Source organism: Amphibalanus amphitrite, unplaced genomic scaffold, assembly GCF_019059575.1.
Source record: "Amphibalanus amphitrite isolate SeventyFive unplaced genomic scaffold, NRLGWU_Aamphi_draft 000228F_arrow, whole genome shotgun sequence".
Taxonomy (NCBI): domain Eukaryota; kingdom Metazoa; phylum Arthropoda; class Thecostraca; order Balanomorpha; family Balanidae; genus Amphibalanus; species Amphibalanus amphitrite.
In genome coordinates this window covers 227,053-249,026 of record NW_024881723.1, presented here as the reverse complement: position 1 = coordinate 249,026, position 21,974 = coordinate 227,053, and the positions used below count along the sequence as shown (strand labels likewise).

Genomic DNA, 21,974 nt, shown 5'->3' with positions numbered 1-21,974 from the left:
ATTGAACCCACTACACGGCGTGGCGGACAAACAGACAGACAGATGGATCCTGTTGAAATAGTAATATAGATAACAACCAACCTCTAATACTTTCCTAATAAAATTACAAGTTCAAAAATGGCATCAACTTCTTCATTACCTACTTTTGGCATCGTCGTGCCACGTGTGGTGCCATGCTGTGCTTTTGTTATGAGAGAGCCTGCTAAAAAAAGACAAACGAACTTCACAGCTCACGTTTTGGTAATACGGTTTTATTACGTCATTATCGTTTGACCAATGAAAAATCTTAATTTGACCAAAACCGTAATGATTCCAAAAGATTCCCCGTAATAGGCCCTTCAAACTAATGACGTAAGATACTGATATTCTTTTGAAAAGTGAATAAAATAAAGATGCAAGGCGCACACCGCTCAGGGCCATATAAAACCACTTCAGCTTACGTTTACGTCATTAAATTCAACGCTACAAAGATGATATTCACAAACAATCGTATCGTAAAATTATGTGAAGCAGATAAAATGAACATTCTTAAAAAAAACTCCAGACTTTTGAATTTCCAGTTTGATTTTTTATTTATTTACATTATACTCGAAGGTAGAACGCCTAGCTCATTTGTTATTTGAAATGACGTCACGAGTTCTATTTAGATACTGAATAATCATTTTACGGTAAATATCCAAGGCCATTACAATTGATATTTCGCTTCCCATCGCTTCCGCAGGCTGTTGAATATTTTTATACTTTTGTTTATATCTCAGTTTATTTTATCAAATATTTCTTTCAATAGATTGAAATACCTTTACCTAACCAAGCCACATGTGTCAGTATCATCTTTTATTGTTTATCAATCAATTGTGGTAGCTGGAAACTGGAAAGCCTCATGGTTGTCTAATGCAGGATTGTCTTATCAATATCATTATGTAGATTCTAACATGAATTGTGATGTTGTAGGTACCTAGTTATGTATTGTTCATTAGTCATTACTTTGACTTACCTCTATGTTAATTGTTAATGCAAACTTTTCTGTTGGTATGTGAACTGTGAACTATCTTCATGTCACTCAATTCTCTCAAATTGTGACCGTCATGAGCCTCTTTTATTTTGTATTCTGTATAATGTAACTGGATGCCTTTACTAATATGGCCTTTGTATAAGATTGTTTGTTTCTAACCATACTTTGGTATTCATAACTTCTTATGAAAGAAAGTTGTTAACATTTTGAGCACCTATGAGCTATGATCCCAATGGATCTCACGACAAAATTGGGGAGCCAGATCTATGATCCGAGTGGATCTAGCGACAAAATTGAAGGGTCAGATCTATGATCCCAGTAGATCTCTCGACAAAATTGAGGGGTTGGATCTATGATCTGAATGGATCTCGGATCGGGATCCATGGGATCGGATCTCAGATCCATTTTTCCGTATCCAAGCACATGTCTGGTAGATTCATTCCTTCTACCAAGTATTGGACTATTCCCGATGCATGTGGCTGGCCCCTTATGCACGTACCACGTGCAAAACGAAGAGGTGTCACTTTTGTAATAGTTGCAATATCTCGGTAACTACTGGGCCGATTGCGCTGAAAGTTGGCATGTAGGTAGGCACCCACTAGGCAATGCATATCCATGTGCCAGAATTGGGGTGCTGCTGCACGTGCGCACGTGCAGGGGTCGATTCCAGATCTCGAGAACGGCTGGACCGATTGCGCTCAAATTTAGTACATGGTTACGGAGCAGTTAGTACCTGGTGCCGTGCACAAGTCAGTTGGGACCCATTTTGCACGTGCGCACGTGCAGGATGCCGCTTCCAGATCTCGAGAACGGCTGGGCCGATTGTGCTCAAATTTGGCACATCGCTAGAGACCGGTTAGTAGGGTGCACTGCCGTGCACAAGTCAGTTGGAGGTACCTACTCCCTCGCAATTTCGCACGTGCAAGGCCCACTCTCTCGCTCGCTCCGTTAGTCGCCCTAAAAGGCATTATACTGGTTCGATAAATCTCGACAAATTTTCGACAAATCGGCTGTATCAAGTGAAAACTGGGCGAGATGGCGGTCTACGGTAAACGTGATTGACCGTGACGTCAGTAGCACGAGGGAAAGGCAGGCTCGTGTTTCATTGCCTGAGATGAAGCCAAGAAGGATGAGGACAAGTGACAAAATAACACGATCAGAGGACTACTACAAGGTAGGCGACTTGGTACAGCTGTGCCGCTTACCAACTCCAGTCACCAACATCAACTCTTCTAGTGAGAAACTCGTTACCAATGTGTCAGAGTTAAGCTGCTGCTTTTCATTAGCTTAGCCCCATCAAAGACGAACGCTCTCCCATTCTAACTGGGAAGTGGAGGCGCACCCTCAGTCAAAAACGGGGAACATCCGATAAGAGCGCCGAAACACCAGCTGCTCTTCCAAAGGCCGTCATTTCGCCGCCCAGCCGAGCTCTCAGCGCCCTCTGGTGAACGGTGTTGCACCACAGTTAGCCAGCCGGGGCCGGCCAGCGTCGGCGGTACGAGTAGCAACTCTTGTGTCCTCTGCCCAGCGTAGCCTAGCCAGACCGGCTCTGTATGGACCTCCGGGACCACGCTGTCGGCCCAGAGCAGGCCCCACTCTCGGCAGACTACTGTAACACCAGAAGACGCCCTGTCCCTCCCTGCCCCACCCTGTGGACGCCCACTCCCGTCCTGTATACTCACTGCCTCAGCAGTGGATAGAGATTGCAATCCCGGAACGTTTTGCCAATCCCGGGATCCCGAAAGTTTTTATTTCGGGATCCCGGGATCCCGGGATTCCGGTCTTGTCACTAAAGGCCGTAAGAATAATTTCCTACAGACATATTTTGCGTCTTTTAGCCCTCGCCCCGTTGGGGGGGGCCATTTTGCCCCCCCCCCCTGTGGTTTTTCCTGAATAGCAAGAAAACGGCGGCGCGCAGCGCCGCCAAATTTTCAGTAAGGGAGACCCGGGAGGTATGGGCCGGTTTTGTGAAAAGGCAATTTTCTTCCAGTGGGCAGTGGCTAGACCCGATTTTTCACTCTGTGCACGTGAAATTGCCTTTCGCCTGCAAAGTGTGCCTGATATTAGGCATCTGGGATCAACTATTTTGTCTCGAGATAACTTTCAATAAATAATGTGCTTTTTCGATCCATCAAAATACACCGGGAGGTATGGGCCATGGCCCGGGAGGTATGGGTCGGTGCAATGTTTCATATTATTTTCTCGACAATGAGAACAATATTCGTAGCTGGTATTTACCTTGATCTCTCTTAGAGTCCAGGAACCGTATAAGCGGCCAACAGCTTACTTCATGGAGGTCACTTGGGCACATATGTATTTTGGTAAACTCAACCATGCACCATGAAATAAAATGAATAATATTTTTTGGTTCGAAGGAAATTTGAAGTTAAATTTTCAACCTTGCGCGACAAAGATAAAACTTATTGAAGATGACACTCACTGAAAGCACCTTTTTATTGATTTATGATCAACAGGGGTCGGTGGCCCGAACCTCCCGGTTAGGACGCCAGAAGTAGCGTAGCATCTCAGCTCATAATCTTGCAAGAAAGCTTCAAATTATCTATCCAGTCTTAATTTGCATGTTTTAAACGTTATGTTACAGATGGTCTGACATCATAAAACGAGCCTGGTTCAAAGTTATCACGAATTTTCTGTATGTACAGTATTTTACTCGAAGAGGGCAAAAACGCTTTATCACCGCTCATTGCCAAAGAAGACTAAGGAAGATTTTGAAAATCGCGTGGGTTGTATAACTGAATAACTGCTACCAGTTTACGCTGTCAAATGTGTAAAAATACGCAATACTTCTTCGAAACTACGATGGCCCATTCCTCCAGGGGGCCCATACCTCCCGGGTCTCCCCTACCTTTCCGGGCATCAATTTGACACCTTCACACCAAATTTCAAGTCTTAGGTCACCTTAGGTCAGGAGTTATTGAGGTCAAACTGAGGTCATGTTCGAGCAAAAATGAGCAAAAAACATGCAATCTTGAAACGCTCACCAAATCTACAGTTATCAAGCAATTTCAAAGTTCTTTATATGGTCTAATAGACAAAAAGCGGCGCTACAAAACTGCTATCTCGGATTTTCAAAATTTTGGGTTTTTGACCCAAAAAATTTCAAACAATTGATTTTTTTTAGAAAAACTAAAAAAAAAATCCAAAGTTTTTCCGAATTTCGAAAAAACCGGAATATATGTGATAGTCCCTGCGCTTTTCTATATACATACCAAATTTCAGATCGATATCTCGTTTTTTGGCCAAGTTATAGCGAAAAAACTGTTCAAAAATGATGACGTCAAATTTTTGAACTCAATTTTTAGCGATTCTAGACCTCGTACGGCAAAACAAAGACCACCATTGAACTCCCCGTGACGAGCTGCATCGATTCGATACCCATTTTATGCAAAAATATCAACTTTGAAATTTGACCTTATTTGACCTGACCTTGACCTGACCTTGACCAAAACGTGACCTAAGCTGGCCCCAAAGGCTGCCTGACCCACATAATCGCATTTGTCATGTAAAATGGACCATAAAACATGTATCACACGACACTTTCATATTGTGACCCCCCAGTGACCTGACCTCAGTGACCTGACCTGGTATCAGTGACCTCAACTAGCAAAATATGTGTTTGAAGAACATTTCCCCATCGATGATTTTCAATGAAATGCATTTTACTCGATTTTACAACGCATTTCTTGAAATGCCTGTAAACGGTGAAAATTGGACCTTTGACCTGACCTGTGACGTCATCGGTTCGACCTAGGTCAATAAAATTGGGTCACAAGGTAGTTCCCTGATAGGGCTATCCAACACCGTTTGCCGCTTGTCGCTACGTTGCGTGGTTCTCGAGATCTTAGGGGGGGCCAAAATGCCCCCCCCCCCCAACGGGGCGCGTTGCTCGGCAGAGCCCAACGGGGCGCGGGTTAGCTTACAATAAACAAAGAGGCAACCAAAAGCCATCCTTACACCATGTCATTTGCAATAAACACGATTGAATTTGCGAAAGAAACGTTTCGATTTGATTAGCATTAGGCCAATTGGCCTGAATAAAACTGTGCGCCGACCTGTGCGTTTACTATCTCGTCATTAAGACGGATTCCAGCACATCAACGCCTCACTCACTCTTCGTCTACGCTACTCGTAGTAAGCGCGACAGTTTTAAGCCATTGCTGGTAGGTCTGTCTATTTTAAAACTCGCGACCAGCGTACGCCAAATTTGGCAGCTCCCTATTTCACAATGTTTTCAAGACGTCGCTTGGTCACTTCACCTCCTTCCGGTTCCGCTTTCATCACTAATGTCTCTCAGACTTTGCTCCAAAGTCGCTTTGAGGGCAGAGTCACTGACTGGGAGAGCTCCACTCTACCGTCTTCAACGTTTGAATCAGTGAGCTCTGCCGTCACTTGCGTGACATCTGTGACATCTTTCTGCGACACGAGCTCAAACACTGTCTTGATGACCTCTTTTGTCCCGGCCACGGACGGACAAGTCAGAATCGCTGAACGATCCGTGATCCTGATTGAGATGTTGCTGCACTGATGCTGCAATTTTTTGGCGTTGGGGACCGTTTGTCGTACACATTTAAGCGGCTTATCCGCTGTGGATGATACCCGGGAGCTACCAACACGGTCAATTGTGGACGGCCGATACGGGGTGCCAGCTAAATAGTTTCTCTGCTTTATGTCACTCAGCACCATGAACACTAACAGTGTAAACAAGACTCGTGCAGCGGCTGCATTTTTTTTTTTATGGTGAAAAACTGATATTTTCGGGATCCCGGGATTGGCGGAATTTCGGGATCGGGATCGGGATTAAAATCCCGCCGGGATCCCGGGATCCCGATCCCGGGATTGCAATCTCTAGCAGTGGATAACCAACCGCTCCGGACACTCAAACACCAGTTCACCCCACCGGACAATCGGCTCGTTATTGGCGCCTGCTCACCTGAGACATGAACTCGTAGGCGACCGTTTCGTTATTGGCGAACGGCACGCGTCCGGCCACCACGGCACCCTGCAAGAAGAGCCTCAGGCTGATGTCGTACTGCTCGCCCTTGACCAGCGCGGTGATGGTCTGGTGGCAGAACTGGAATATCTTGCCCACCTTCTTGTCCCACTTGTCGTCCTGCCGTCGCGGGGAGGGGGAGACGTCAGATAAATAGAGGACTAGGGGGCAGCACCTGCCGGGGGACAGAGGTGACATAGGGACACCCACCGACATAAGGGAGAGATATTGCCCAGCTGCATGAGGGAGGATACTACACACTGACAGATGGGAAAGCACGCGCTGCGTGCTAACAACCAAGGAAAAGCGACACAACACTTACCAATATAAGATCAGGAAGATAATGAGCATTCATAATTTAGTTTAATACTCAAGCATTGATGACAGAAAATAAGCATCCAAGAATGCAACAATAATTTGGGAGGTGACATTTACGAATTACGAATGGAGGAAGAGGAGCAAAAGGTTATACAATTATACATGGCAGGGATGACTGAGACATATTATCACATAGGGGTGACTCGCTGTACGGTCTTGCCGCTGCCACTGGCCGGGGGGACGCACCTGTTCTCGCAGCTCGTGGTACTTTTGCGCCAGTCGGTAGGCCTTGAAGAGCAGCGGCGGCAGTGTGAATTTGATGCGCCGGCCGCCGGCGCCCAGGTGGCGGCGAGCAGACGTCAGGATCAGGTACTGCTGGTCGGCGTCCTCCGAGCGCATCTGGTGCAAAAACCTGGCGGGGTGGGGCGGGACACGGTCAGCGCATCTGGTGCAGGGACCTGGAGGAGCGGGGCGGGGCACGGTCAGCGCATCTGGTGCAGGAACCTGGAGGAGCGGGGCGGTGTGAGGGTCAGCGCATCTGGTGCAGGAACCTGGTGGAGCGGGGACACAGTTAGCACAGCAGTCACAGGAACCTGGCGGAGCGGGGCGGGACACGGTCAGCGTATCTGGTGCAAAAACCTGGCGGAGCGGGGCGGGGCAGGGTCGGCACGGCGGTCACAGGTCGAGTCTGGTCACACGGGGCGGGGTAAGGTCAGGTCAGCACGGCGGTCACAGGGACCGGGTAAGGTCAGCAGGGCGGTCACAGGGAGCCTGGCGACACGGAGCCGACACAATTACAGTGTGAGCCGTGTACTTAACCCTCGCCCGCACATGCCATTTTCCCATCCTAGAACGCACATGGGGGGGGGGGGTGGTTGCCACCCCCCCCGCGCCATTTCGTTCCTGTTGGAGATAGAGCTTAGCAGTAAAGACCAAAAAGATTCTTTGGGAAGAGACGAATCCAATGATACCCAGTTTTACCTTCTCAGGTCAGTCATTGACCTTCCAGGTCAGGTCAAACTAAAAAATATTGCTGTTTTGGGTCACCGTTGGATATCAAGTGCGCTGCTTATCAAATACCGATGACGATGCTGTTTTCTGGTGCCAAGCCAGCTAGAACCTCTTTGTCACACTACCCGACCAGAATTTTGCTGCTGAGGTCATTTCAGGTCAAGTTAGGTCAAGGTCAATTATATGTGTTTGTATGTCTGTGTGTGTCTGTGTGTATACTGATGTGTGCATCGATTGTTTTTGGGTCCATATTACATGAAATCATGATCTGAGAAGCTTTTACCAAAAATGCAGTCAAAAAACTTCACAAAAAGTAAATTCAGCTTGCCTAAAACGCAATTATCTTAGATGACCTAGGTTGACCTTGACCCTGACCTTGACCCCTGTACATCGTCGAACAACATGTTCCATGATAGGTGGGAGGTAAGACTGGCAAAAAAGGCCGAAATCAGGGTGTCAAAAGCTCACAAGGCCCATGGCAAGCGCAAGATGTTGAGAATTGGCCATTTGGGTCATGACATGACCTGAAAAACAAGGTCATATCTCCGAAACCAAAAATCACAGAAACTTGAAATTTTCAGAGGACATCAAGAAAGGATAGAGGAGCCGCTATACGAAAAATCAGCCTTCTAGCTCTAAAAATGTTGAGTGCAGAGCAGAAAGACTACCTGGGGGGGTGGCAACCACCCCCCCCCCCATGTGCGGGCGAGGGTTAATCATAGTCTGATCTGTCTTCAGACTTACCAACAGTTCAAAGACATGTGGAAGCAGGAAATTTCCGATATTTTGCAACAGCTCACCGTTGTCTACCAGTTTCTCACCGTCCATCACATACCGGCCATAAGCTCTTCAGATCATCTCACACATACCGTCCAACCAGTTCCTGTTCCTCGTTAAAGTCATCGTCGGAGAAGTCTGAGGCGGCGTCCGGCTGGTCCGTCACCAGAACACCGATCAGCGTCAGCAGACTGTCCACCTGGGGATATATCACAGCGTCAGCAGGCTCTCCACCTGGGGGATATATCAGAGCGTCAGCAGACTGTCCACCTGAGGATACATATCAGAGCGTCAGCACTCAGCAGACTGTCCACCTGGGGATGTATCACAGCGTCAGCAGACTGTCCACCTGAGGAATACACATCAGAGCGTCAGCAGGCTGTCCACCTGGGGAGTATATATCAGAGCGTCAGCAGACTGTCCACCTGGGGGATATATCAGAGCATCAGCATTCAACAGTCAAACTGGAGACAAATGTGAAATGAACCAATCACAGCGTCAGCAGACTGTCCACCTGGGGAAATACGGATCAATTACAGCGTCAGGAGACTGTGCAGTGTGCAGTGTGCATCTAGGGATATAAAGACAAATCACAGCGTCAGTAGACTGTCAAGACATGTCCACCGGGGGATATACAGACAAACCAGAGCGTCAGCAGACTGTCCACCTGGGGATGTATCGCAGCGTCAGCACACCTGTCCACCTGGGGAAAATGGACAGATCAGCACACTATCAACTATCCAGCCGAGAATACACGAATAATCAGTGTCAGCAGACAGACTGCCCAGCAGCCTGGGCAAGACGTATCGCGAATGTCGACGCCTGCCCTATGTATGTCCGCTTCCGCGGTGCACACCTGTGCGGCCTCCAGTCCCTCTCTGTCTGCCCACAGTACGCACCTGTGCGGCCTCCTGGACCCGGATGTCGGTACTCAGTACGTACCTGTGCGGCTTCCCGTCCCCCTCTGTCGGTACTCAGTACGTACCTGTGCGGCCTCCTACACGCGGATGTCGGTACTCAGTACGTACCTGTGCGGCCTCCCGTCCCCTTCTGTCCGTACTTTGTACGTACCTGTGCGGCCTCCCGTCCCCCTCTGTCTGCCCACAGCGCGCACCTGTGCGGCCTCCTGGACCCGGATGTCGGTACTCAGTACACACCTGCGCGGCCTCCGCTCCCCCTCTGTCTGCCCACAGTACGTACCTGTGCGGCCTCCTGGACGCGGATGTCGGTACTCAGTACGTACCTGTGCGGCCTCCCGTCCCCCTCTGTCTGCCCACAGTACGCACCTGTGCGGCCTCCTGGACGCGGATGTCGGTACTCAGTACGTACCTGAGCGGCCTCCTGGACGCGGATGTCGGTACTCGGGCGCACCTGTGCGGCCTCCGGTCCCCCTCTGTCTGTCCACAGTACGTACCTGTGCGGCCTCCTGGACCCGGATGTCGGCCTCGATAATCCGCTCGATGAGGTGCATGGCCACGTCTCGGCGCGCGGCGTAGTCGAGCAGCTGGAGACAGGGCGTGAAGTGCTCCAGCTGCAGCACCGTCAGATCGTCGTAGTTGTCCAGCGGGATCTGCAGCAGGCGCTGCAGCTCCTTGCCCAGCGCACTGTCGGCCGCCACCCTGACGGGGCGAACACAGGTCACTCAGTCAGTCTCTGGTCACATAGCAGACACAGAGCAGCCGACATGTAGTGCTTGGTCATACCGTCTACACAGAGCAGCACTGACTGAGAGTGACAACAGCCCCCGCCCGCCGCCACCCTGGCAGCGCAGATATCGGTCAGTCTCTGGTCTAAGTCCACACAGAGCAGCAGACTCGACTCACAGCTCGACGGTCCCCGCCTTTCCGCCGGAGCACGACACTCACTTGTTGGTGAGCACGCCGCCGAGCAGCTCGGCGGTCCGCTCGAACACCTTGTCGACGTAGTCGAGCCGGTCGTGGTAGCACTTGTGCGCCAGGTTCAGTAGGGACACCTGCAGCGCGGCCATGTCCTCGGCTGGCAGCGCGCCGGCGCGGTTCTGACAGGGGGAGGGTTTCAACTGTCAGTGGCACCTACTGTTAACGCCAGACCCCTTGAGACCCTAATTTTTCGCGATTACTTTTAAATGCGTGAAGGAATTTCAACCAAGCTCAGGACATGGCCGTTTCAAGACAGGCCGAAACTTTTACAATTTAGATATTTTATCGCCATTTCAATATTTCAGGCACTTGTCATTGACTCGTAATGTTAACTGTTTTTCCATCCTGGATAGAGGCTTTCTACGTCATATGACATTAGGCTCCGCCCACGACTGCGGCATTGACCCGTGCCCATCAGCGACCTCTGTACAAACGACACCCCTGCCATCTGTGAAGGACTATGAATTTCGCTGACGCTTCACGTGCTATGAGTCAATTGCAGCAGACGGTCAAGTAAATGTTAGGCTCTTGTTGACTCTTGTATATAGGACCAAGAGGACCATCACTCCTCAACCTACTACTCAGTCGTGCTTCGGAAAAACGTTAACGATTCCTAACAAATGCGATTTTCGATGTGGGATATCTGTGTGGTGAAATACGAGCGAGCCTTATGATGTAAGCGAAGGCAATTAGCTAGTTATTGCGCTGGTCGATGGGTGCATAGCGATGTACAAATCAGGAGCTACTTGATGACATCCGACATCCCATTATCGCATTATCTGCAACGCCATAGGCTTTAAATACAGGTGAATATTTCCTAACCTTATGTCAGTTATATGCCATCTGCCCGTCATATGCAGCTTATATATAAAAAAATATCAGCGAACATATCAGCATTGTAGAAGCAATGCGCATTGAGCATTTATGACTCCTTAGTCATCATGTCGCTCTCTGGGCACTGTCAGCCAAGACGCTACGCACAACTCCGCCGGCTTTCGGCACCGCTCGACCGTCGCCCGTCCCCGCAACCCGCCACAGCGAGAGTGACCGCGCGCCGGCCCGAAACCGCCGCAGGCCAAGACCACAGAGGCGGGGCTTAGCTGTGACGTCATAACGTATCACAGACTGACTGGTGATAGCCTCTACACACCGGATGAAAATCTTGCTCGAAATTTAACATTACGAGTCAATGACAAGTGCCTGAAATATTGAAATGGCGATAAAATATCTAAATTATAAAAGTTTCGGCCTGTCTTGAAACGGCCATGTCCTGAGCTTGGTTGAAATTCCTTCACGCATTTAAAAGTAATCGCGAAAAATTAGGGTCTCAAGGGGTCTGGCGTTAACAGTAACTCCACGGCAAACACCCAAATAAGACGCCGGAGCCACGCCCGTCCTCCTGCATGAGAGCTATGTACGGTGACACGTTCAGGACTCAGAAGCTAACTAGTATCATGACTGACAAAATTAATGCAAACCAGCGGCAAGGCGGAGCCTAAAACTACAGTCACCCTGCGCGCTGAAGAGTGTCAGTGTCTGTCTGGTGTCAGTGTCTGGCGGAGTCCCCCTGTACCGGCGCGGCTGGTCAGTCGGCGGACGGCTCACCTGGATCACATCGGCCACCTGCTCAGAGAATATGTCCCTGTGTGCCGGAAAACAGCGGCACAGCTGAGAGTGTGCTGAAGGTTACGGACGGCTCACCTGTATCACATCGGCCACCTGCTCGGAGAATATGTCGAACAGCGGCACGCTGTCCGGGATGCCCGAGCCGCCGTCGCGCGTGGCGAACGACGCCAGCCGGTCGATCAGAGAGATGATGATGGTTTTGACGCTGACGCCGGGGTGGAGCTCGGCACAGGCGCGCAGCAGCGAGGACAGCGTGGCCAGGTGAAACTCGTCCGGGAATACCTGGCACAGGGACAGGGTACAGCGTCACACACGGGTCTGTCAGCAGAGGGGACAGCGTGGCCAGGTGGAACTCGTCCGGAAACACCTGTCACAGGGACAGGGGGAGCGTCACAGACGGTCTGCCAGTGTCAGCAGAGGGGACAGCGTGGACAGGCCATTCGACCGGAAATACCTGACACATGACGTATCGACAGGGTCAGTCATGGCAGGAAGGGGTACCTACAAAGAGCAAAGGGGAAGGAGAACACATCAAATGAAATAAAGGGCATCGGAATTATACCAAACGAGGCATGAAGGGAGCCGGGAGGGCACAATAGTTATCGGCATGTTCAGTCAATGATCATCGGATAACGCACAACAGCCGGGCGGCGGTAAAGAAAGTCATTCTCCCGAGCACCAAGCTGACCTGAGTGACACACTCTATGAGCTGATACTCCTCGACTGACCTGAGTGACACACTCCATGAGGTACTCCTGGGAGATGGGGTCGCGGCAGCTGACTGACCTGAATGACGCACTCCATGAGGTACTCCTGGGAGATGGGGTCGCGGCAGCTGACCACCTGCTCCAGTATCCCCGGCAGTACAGTCTGCGGCAGCACGCGGGCAACAGGTCATATAACATGGGGACAGCCCGAGGGTGCCAGGCCATGTAGCGCAGCGACACGGATACAACTACTCAGCTCACTTTCAGTGCTGCTCTCGGTACCGGGACCAGATCCACTTTGAAGTACACTCAGAGACAGCCAGGATCCGGTCAGACGTCAAATATGAGTTGCCGATCCTGTCATAACGGTCTCCTCGGCAATCTGCAGTGTCTATCCCGCGCCCCTTTCCGCCCCCTTGCTCGGCGCCAGTACGGGCCGCACCTTTTTGTAGAGGTCGACGTTGACGGCCTCGAGCTGGCTGAGTCGCAGCAGGTTGGTGCCCACCAGCAGCCGCAGCTCCTGGCGCTCGCGCTCACGACGCTCGCGGTCGCGCGTGTGGCCCTGGTGCTGCATGCGCACCCACAGCTTGTTCATCTCGGCGAAATTCAGCAGGATAAAGTCGATCGAGTCACGCACCTGTCGACGATGGAGCGAGACATAAGTCGGCGAGGAGAGACACATTAGTCAGAGTGGAGCGACACATAAGTGGGCGAGGCGAGAGTCGCCGAGGAGCGATGCATTACTCGGAGTGGAACGAGGCATAAATCGGCAAGGCTAGACATTATTCGGCGAGGAGAGACACATAAGTCGGCGACGAGCTAGACAGCGTGGGAGGAGCCGGGCAGCCGGGGGGCGCCAAGGACCGTGCCGGAGAGCACAGAGGACAGGGGGCAGGACCCGGGGGCAGGACCCGGGGGCAGTCCGGGGGCGCCGGTGGTGCCACTGACCGTGCCGGTGCGCTCGTCGCCCTCCTCCTCCGTGTCCGGCAGGATGTCCTTGGTGCACTGGAGCAGGTAGTTGCGCAGAAACAGGCCGCGCAGCGGGTTCTGCACGCCGCGGCACATCTCCACCAGGTCGTGCAGGATGTCGCGCGTGGCCTGGGGCGCCGTCTTGGTGAACACGCGGCCCACGGTGATCAGCAGGAACCTGCCGACACCGTACGACACCGTAACCGGCCGCTGTCTAACCGGCCGCTGTCACCGCCACCGAAACCGATACTGGTCAGAGAACACGGCCACTAAAAGTATCGCCGATCTCAGGCGCAACCCAGCTCAACCGTCGCAAACGACACCATTTAGTGATAAGTGCTCCAATAAACGAACGATCAGCGAGGAAACAAAACTGCCCGTAACAATCCGATCGGCTAACCGTCACACAGTAGCAGCGGCCGACCACTCACAGTTTCAGGACTGACTACTCACAGTCGCGGTACGATGTTGCCGGCGTACTGGACGAGCTCGTACAGGTCGGTCGGCTTGCGGCCCTTCTGGAACTCGTCCATTAGACACACCTCCAGGTTCCGCAGCTCGTCACAGATTACCATGTATAGCTCGTAGTAGCTCTTCGGCGACAGCCTGCCGACAGTGGGGCAGCTCCGTCAGACACAGTGGCGTCAGCTCCGTCAGACACAGAGGCGTCAGCTCCGTCAGACACAGTGGCGCACTGGCCCGGTCAGACACAGTGGCGTCAGCTCCGTCAGACACAATGGCGTCAGCTCCGTCAGACACAGTGGCGCACTGGCCCGGTCAGACACAGTGGCGCAGTCCGGTCAGACACAGTGGCGCAGCCGCAGCTCCGTCAGACACAGTGGCGTCAGCTCCGTCAGACACAGTGGCGTCAGCTCCGTCAGACAGTGGCGCACTGGTGCAGTCCCGTCAGACACAGTGGCGTCAGCTCCGTCAGACACAGAGGCGTTAGCTCCGTCAGACACAGCGGCGCAGTCCCCGTCAGACAGAGTGGCGCAGCCCCCGTCAGACAGAGTGGCGCAGTCCCCGTCAGACAGAGCGACATAAACCATAAGTCCAAAAGGATACAGGCGGTAAACAAAACTGGATAGACAGGAACATACCTGGGTACATCAAGCACGCATAACGGACACACAACTGTGGGTATTCGACTGTTGATGTTTGGACTCCGTCTCCTCCCGTCGATCCTGTGCAAATAAAGCCTCCACATGACTCGCCGTTACGGACCGTAACATTCCTTTCATCCACAATCGGTTAAAATCCACCAGAACAGCTTTATCCTCTGTACTCAGCATTAATCCATGATGCGGCTCCGTGAACAATGATACGTATTACGCAATCCGAAGCAAAGAAGTGGAAAGCATTCAGCACATCACCAGCGTCAAGGAAAGCCCGCAGCGACAGTCCCTGGGTCTCCCAGTCGCAGTCCGCAGCGACAGTTCCTGGGTCTCCCAGTCGCAGCCCGCAGCGACAGTCCCTGGGTCTCCATCTCGTTCGCCATTTGGCATCACCTGGATGTTCGCAGCTCGCCGAGGAGCGCCGAGGCGAACTTGAGGCCGTCCATCAGCTTGCCCTGGTCTAGCGCCCTCTTCATCTGCATGGCCTGCAGCTTCGTATTGGACTTGGCGTCATCCAGCGCCCTGTCCTGGTCGTCTATCGGAGTCGATGGCTGGAAAACAAAACGGGAACAACATCAATGGGAGCATCATCAACAAAACCGCTGCTGCAGCTCTATTAGTTCACGTAATATAAGCTGGATTGTATGACAACGGTAAAAAGAAAAACATGCCCTTCGACGATCACAGTGACCTGATATATATTTTTTTTAATAACTAAGGAAAGTTCAAAATACTGTCCGTATCATACACACGACCCATCCGAGACATTACGGCTTGTCAATGTGTGTTCCAGATGCGGATTTGGATGGCATAAAAAACAAGTAGGTACACGTCCCCGTCCCGTCCCCAGCATCTTGATATACCTACTGCAAGTCGATCAGCTTAACCCTCGCCCTGGCAGGGAGGCTGGCAGGGGGGGGGGGGGTCGATGCGACCCCCCCTAAGGTTTTTCGAAGATAGCGTAAGAACGGCGGCGCGCAGCGCCGCCAAATTTGGCACAGCCTATGGGGCAGCCTTTTTACATATGACCTGAAAATTTCAGGTCCGGGTGACCTTGGGTCAGGTCACCAGGTCAGAAAAACCGGTACAAGGTCATGGTCAAATTTCAATTTTCTTTTTGCACCTGTCCAACTCACAGTTTTGGACTGATTTCCTTCAAACTTTCAGGATGTGCTAAGTTCACCGAGTTGTATAACATATAGTTCGGGTTTTTTTGAGGTCACTGACCTGAGGTCAGTTAGAGGTCATTACGTCGTAATGTTAAGCCTATGGGAAAATACTAAATTCGGAAAATACTGGAGATATCCGCTTCGTTCTATCACTTTTGTGCTTTGAAACCAAAGTACTTAACGGCAGGTCACTTGGTGCTTCTTTGTTTGGTGTACTTATCCATGGGTCAGGTCAAATGAGGTCAACTGAGGTCAAATGACGTTTTTGCCAATAACATGGCACATAATGACGCTAGAGCTTAAAAAATGGTATCATTGTGTTCCTGGTGATCAGCCGAATCGAATGATATGCGATATGATGCAATTTGGTTAACTTGAACTTAATTTATAAATTTAAGTTTACTTAAAATTTAAGAAAAACTTTAAGTACACTTAAGCAAGCTAAAAAGTGCATCATTCGACGCGCCTTGACGTGCTGAGTTAACTGGTGCTTTTCTTTTTGCTCTATCTTAATTAGATCAAAAGTTATAAGCGAAAAACTGTTGACCTGTTTTTAGCGAAATTTTTACATTTACCGGGTGATCATTTGGGAATGAGATAAAGTAGGGTAGCCTGGGGCAAGACGCCCCAGATAATTTATTTTGCTGCATAAATTTTGTCCCACATCACCTGGAAGGCCAAATTTGTGCTCAATGCGTTCTTTGGACATTTTACTTTAAATTGCACCCCTCAAATTCATTCACTTATGATCGGACTCCAAGCTAGAAAGTGATTTGTGAAGCAACTGCAAATGGGGCATTTTGCCCTAACCCCAGGGCAAAACGCCCCACGGCCTGGGGCAAGTAGCCCCATACTTTAGATTACAGATATAACATGGTAGTTGGCTTAATCTTATGTGAGAGGTCCGTTAGACCTCTGGAGGCACGGCTCTGAAGTTAGCACATTCCATCCTGTCAGGTGTTCAGCTATGACACTATTGTATGAGCAGGTTTTTCACCTGCCTCATAAGACCAAATAATAAATTATTGCAATGCAAATGTTTACAGAATACTTCCTTTGCCATCCAGTTGCTGAGAAAAATACACATAAAGGCATAGAAACTTACTGTTCGCCAGCTACCGAACATTAGAAAGTGGGTAGGCCGAACAACACATGAGGTAAAACGCCCCATGGGGCTTTTTGCCCCGCGACCTACTGGGGCGTTTTACCCCATCACGTAGTTCGGTCAGAGAACAACGCTTTGCACTCCAGCAAGACATAATTTAACACGAACCAACCCGGCATGATAAGCGTTAGACAATAGTTGTTCAAAATACATAAAAGTCGTTAACCTGATGTGGACCATAAAAGAACGCCATGATGCATAATCTGACAACAAAATATAAAAATCACTCAAAAAACACATTTTTGGCTATATCTCCCGAAAGAGTCATCACAATTTTTTTCCAGTCTGCTCATATAATGATCATATAGTGCACGTTTTAGAGAAGAGAGGATGTTTCCCCAGAACTCTGCCAGTTCCGAGAAACATCGGTGAGGCGCTTTACCTCGGCGGGGCGACTTGCCCCGGTCTACCCTAAGTGGCACGTGCAGATGTGTATTCAATAGCACACCAGACAAAAGACACGTCATTAGACTCGTCATCGTGGGACATTTTGTACTGCACACTATTATACATCTGCAAGCCACTGTTCATCTACAGCAGGTGCTCAAAGTGGCCACCCCCTTCTGAGCGGCACAGCTCAGCCCGACGGCGTGTGTGACGCGCCATCTTTCACAGCTGCTCTTCGTCCATGTTGCGGGCGAAGTCCTCAACCAGTTCCTTCAGCTGTTCCAGCGTTTGGGGCTCGCTGCGCACGATCTGAGCCGTCACCAATGACCAGAAACAAAAGTCCAGACAAGACAGGTCGGGACTGTACGGCGGCCATCGGTGTTCACTGTTCCGGGAGATGACGCGGCCGCCGAACTTCGAGTGGAGGAAGTCCATCACGGGAGCAGTGACGTGCGGCGGCGCGCCGTCCTGCTGGAACCAGTACTGGTGGCGCGTCGCCCGAGCCCTCACCGCAGGCCACACCACCGTCTGCAGCATCTCCAGGTAGGCGTCGCTGTTGACGGAGCCAGTGAACCAGTGAACTGGCAGGCACTTCCCATCCACCACGCCCACCCACGCCATCACCTTCTGCCCCTGGGCCTTCTTGCATGGCACGAGCTTGTTCGGATTCTCTGGCGACCAGCACACGGTGTTCTTCTTGTTTGGAGACGGATGCAGAACAAACCACTTTTCGTCACTCCAGAGTACACGCTCAAACCACTCCTCATCATGGGTTAGCCAGAATTCACAGGAGTCCATCCTGGCCATCCGCGTCATCTCCCGGAACAGTGAACACCGATTGCCGCCGTACAGTCCCGACCTGTCTTGTCTGAACTTTTGTTTCTGGTCATTGGTGACGGTTCAGATCGTGCGCAGCGAGCCCCAAACGCTGGAACAGCTGAAGGAACTGGTTGAGGACTTCGCCCGCAACAAGGACGAAGAGCAGCTGCGAAAGATGTCGCGTCACACACGCCGTCGGGCTGAGCTGTGCCGCTCAGAAGGGGGTGGCCACTTTAAGCACCTGCTGTAGATGAACAGTGGCTTGCAGGTGTATAATAGTGTGCAGTACAAAATGTCCCACGATGACGAGTCTAATGACGTGTCTTTTGTCTGGTGTGCTATTGAATACACATCTGCACGTGCCACTTACTTTATCTCATTCCCAAATGATCACCCGGTACATATACCCCCCAAAACCAGGGTTTCGGAGTCGGAGTCGGAGTCGGAGTCGCCCGGAGTCGTGGCAAGCAGCTAGGAGTCGGAGTCGGAGTCGGAATCGGTCCAGCTGCCTCGACTCCGACTCCGGAAAGTTAACTGAAGTCAATCCGTGCTATCACTTTTCAGTTCTTTTTAACTAGTGGCCCCACGACAAATTTCGCTTCCGGTGATCACAAATCAGGTATTTTTTTTTCACACATCTTGTTTTTGTTCTGAAAAGCTAACATTGCTTCTTAAAAATTTCAAGTTATGTCATAATTTAGCAGGCAAGCATTTTGTATTCGCGTTATAACTTCTACTATCCAGTATCAAAGACTTAATGACAACTGTAGGTACATTTACTTTCTTCTTTTATCGCTCCGAAAAGTGCCTAACACAATCACAGACCGACATGATGGCGATGCCCGTGTCATGATACGGCCACACTCGTGCTTCTCGGCGGGTTTTCAAGCTGGCCGCCGGCCGCTGGTCTCTAAGGATTCAGCTGCGTCCACGTGGGAGAAATGGTGACCGCATGAACGAAACCGGAGCGATCTCCCGTTGCGCGAACAGGGTGTCCGGAAAGTTCTGGCGCCTCTTTTGGACGTCCTTTAACCCTATTCCTGGCGGGGGGGGGGGGGCCTCAGGAGCCCCCCCCTGAGGTTTTTTGGTTATTTCTCCCAAACGCTTTGAGCTAGGAAGCTCAAATTTTCTGACTTTTACTAAAAGGCTTTTACGCAACATTTCTGAAAATTTTGAGTTGATCTGACCTCAGGTCAGGTCACCAGAGGCGGTTTGGTGACCCTACCTCAGAAAAGTTTGCAATCACGCCAGAGCTAGAGTTTTTGACCGATCAATTTCTTCTCTTCAGGCTTTAGTTAGGGTACCAGTATGTGCAATTTGTATATCTCAGAATTTTCATATCTGTGACCTGAGGTCAGGCCAGACTCGTGACCTTTACATTGCAATCCTATGGGAAAATATTGAAACGCCTCCTGCTTCGTGTAAACGAGTCAAAATCACCCAATTCTTTCAGTATTATGGAAGATTATCTCATCGGTGATGATCCTGGTGCCGCTAATTGACAGGGGCACCGGCAAAGGTCATCTGAGGTCATGTGACGTCATAAATCGTTTTTCTGTAAATAAATCACGACATGATGGTGCTAAAGACTTGTAAGTGGTACCAAACTGCTCGCCTGGTCAAGGCGCGTCGTTTGGTATGCAGCATGACCATACCCCACAACCTCATTGATGAATGACCTGACCTTGACCTCAGGTCAAATTTCAAATTGACCTGTGAAGGTCGTCACATACTTATTTCGCATCGCCTCGGCGAGAGCAACAAAAAATGTATTGGTTTTATGTCTCTATGTTTCTTAGTTTAAAAGTTATATAGGTAACTAATTCCAAAACATTTTATCGTTGATGACCTCTGGTGACCTCAATATTGACCTGACCTGAAAATGTTTTATGTAAAAGTTGTAGATCTTTAAACGACCTATCAAACGCCGTTCGCCGTTTGTCGCTGCGATGTGTAGTTTTTGAGATCTGAAGGGGGGGGGGCCGAATCGGCCCCCCCGCCAGTTTCTTGTCCCGGAGGAGCCCGCCAGGAATAGGGTTAACGCGCGCTGTGATTATTGGACTTTCAACCAATCACCTCAGATATGACCCCTCGTTCACTGCTCAGCTAGGGGTCGCGTACATATGACCCTGAAACCGTTTTCAGTGCTAGGTATATGGGCGAAGATGCGCCTTGTCGCTGAGAGCCCGGGCCCGGTGCGGCTTGAACGAGGCGCAAGTTGCAGCGCGATGCGACGTTTCCTGGCGAACGGTTGAGCAGGCAAAGGTGCATTCTGGATCGGAAATTTCTTAGAAAATATTCTCACTCAGTTACGATCACGGTATGCCAAAGCTGCCTGAGACTGAAGCAGCATTTCAGCGGCAATTGACGAAAATCTGGGGTCTGCTGGACACAAATGTTCAATCATCTTCGTCAAGGTCAAATAAATGACTGACAGGCTGGTCCACGAGGGGTTCCTGGACACGAAAATCAAGGCGACTTGCTCTAAGGGTCATTTCGCATTTCAACAGCACGGAGCGCCCTCCAACAACGCCGCTGCCGTCCAAACCAAACTGACAGAGGAGCTCGGTGGACCAGATCACCGCGGTGAAATGAGATTAGGGCACCTTATTATCCCAGCCTTAACCCGCTCGACTAAGGCATGCTACGTGTTTTGCAGAATAAGCTCTAGGCCACCTCTCATCCCAGCCTGGAGTCGCTGAAGACTCGCATCATGACAGCATGGAAGGACAGGAAATGTCCTGCATCGTCAAAACTCGCAGGCGTTTCCGTCCTTGCGTCGAGGCCGTCTTCGGCACAGACAGTGGCTGCAATGAATGGGCACTTAGCAGAAGCATGTGGCTTGGTGTTCCTGGTCATTGTTTTGTTCTATTGTTGAGTATCTATGTATGGACCAAAGGCATTTATTTTAAAAATGTTGAAAAGCGCCAGGACTTTCCGGATACCCTAGTGTAGACAGTAGCGGCGGAACACCTTCAATTAAGGGGGAGGGGGGGCACTGCCAACTTTTGGTCCCATTCTTTCCGTGCAACGCCCATAGGGCTTATGTTAAAATGCCAAAATCAAAGGGGGCACGGTGCCCCGGTGCCCTCCCCGTTCCGCCGCCTATGCCTGTAGACCTAACATGGCGCGTCATATCACGCGGAATTTTGGCAGCCACCATTGCCCTTTGTATCAGACCCGGAGTCGGAGTCGGAGTCGGAGTCGGAGTAGGTCAGAAGCCCGGAGTCGGAGTCGGAGTCGGAGTCGGATGAGGACTACCAAGACTCCGAAACCCTGCCCAAAACCCCCCTAAATATTGAGATAGAGCAACCAAATTTGCACAGGGGCGAGAACTCCAGGGGGCCCACCTACCTACCAAATTTGGTGTTTCTAGGTGCCATAGGAGCCAATCGCGAGGGGGGGTCGCATCAACCCCCCCCCCCCTGCCAGGCCGTGTTATAAAAAATGCCCTGCCAGGGCGAGGGTTAAACGGCGCACATTTACCGCAGTGCGGCTAAGTCAGTGTGGGTTTATTGCAGAATAGCTCAGTTCAGTCGGTGCGGGTTTACCATGAAGCCATGTGTATTGGCCGTGGTATGTGTGATACTGGTAGGGATCCCCAGTAAACATGCCGACGTCGGCCAACGTCGGGGTGACGTCGGCAACTCGGCATCGGCATGCCGACGTCGGCCCGACGTCGGTCCAGCCTCGGCACGACGTCGGCTGGATGTCGGATATGCCCGCATGTACCGACGTCCAGCCGAGGTCCAGCCGACGTCGGGCCGACGTCGGACCGAGATCAATTGCTGAGGTCCAGCCGACGTCGGGGCGACGTCGGACCGACATCGGCCGCTGTTTTGACCGTTAACATAATATAAAATACATGTTTCATGTTTCATAAAGAGCTTCTGTATTCAAAATATCCTCAAGAAACTCAAATCTTCCTCCACGCCGCAACCCCCTGATCCGGACTGGACGGGAAACTTTATCCCATTTGGGATTGCCCGT

At 50.8% G+C, this 21,974-nt stretch overlaps 1 protein-coding gene across 2 annotated transcripts in view; it reads right to left on the bottom strand.

The window, feature by feature from the left end:
* Positions 1-21,974, bottom strand: part of LOC122385701 (vacuolar protein sorting-associated protein 35-like) — a 38,249-nt gene that overhangs the window by 13,247 nt on the left and 3,028 nt on the right. For both annotated transcript variants that reach the window (XM_043374149.1, XM_043374148.1), the window contains exons 2-12: positions 14,838-14,995; positions 13,783-13,935; positions 13,309-13,507; positions 12,803-12,997; positions 12,440-12,523; positions 11,729-11,935; positions 9,995-10,146; positions 9,544-9,748; positions 8,222-8,328; positions 6,588-6,753; positions 5,964-6,143 (exon numbers count right to left, since the gene is read on the bottom strand). In XM_043374149.1, the coding sequence (XP_043230084.1) occupies positions 5,964-6,143; positions 6,588-6,753; positions 8,222-8,328; positions 9,544-9,748; positions 9,995-10,146; positions 11,729-11,935; positions 12,440-12,523; positions 12,803-12,997; positions 13,309-13,507; positions 13,783-13,935; positions 14,838-14,926 (1,737 nt within the window). In that variant the 5' untranslated portion in view covers positions 14,927-14,995. The remainder of the gene's footprint in view (positions 1-5,963; positions 6,144-6,587; positions 6,754-8,221; positions 8,329-9,543; positions 9,749-9,994; positions 10,147-11,728; positions 11,936-12,439; positions 12,524-12,802; positions 12,998-13,308; positions 13,508-13,782; positions 13,936-14,837; positions 14,996-21,974) is intronic.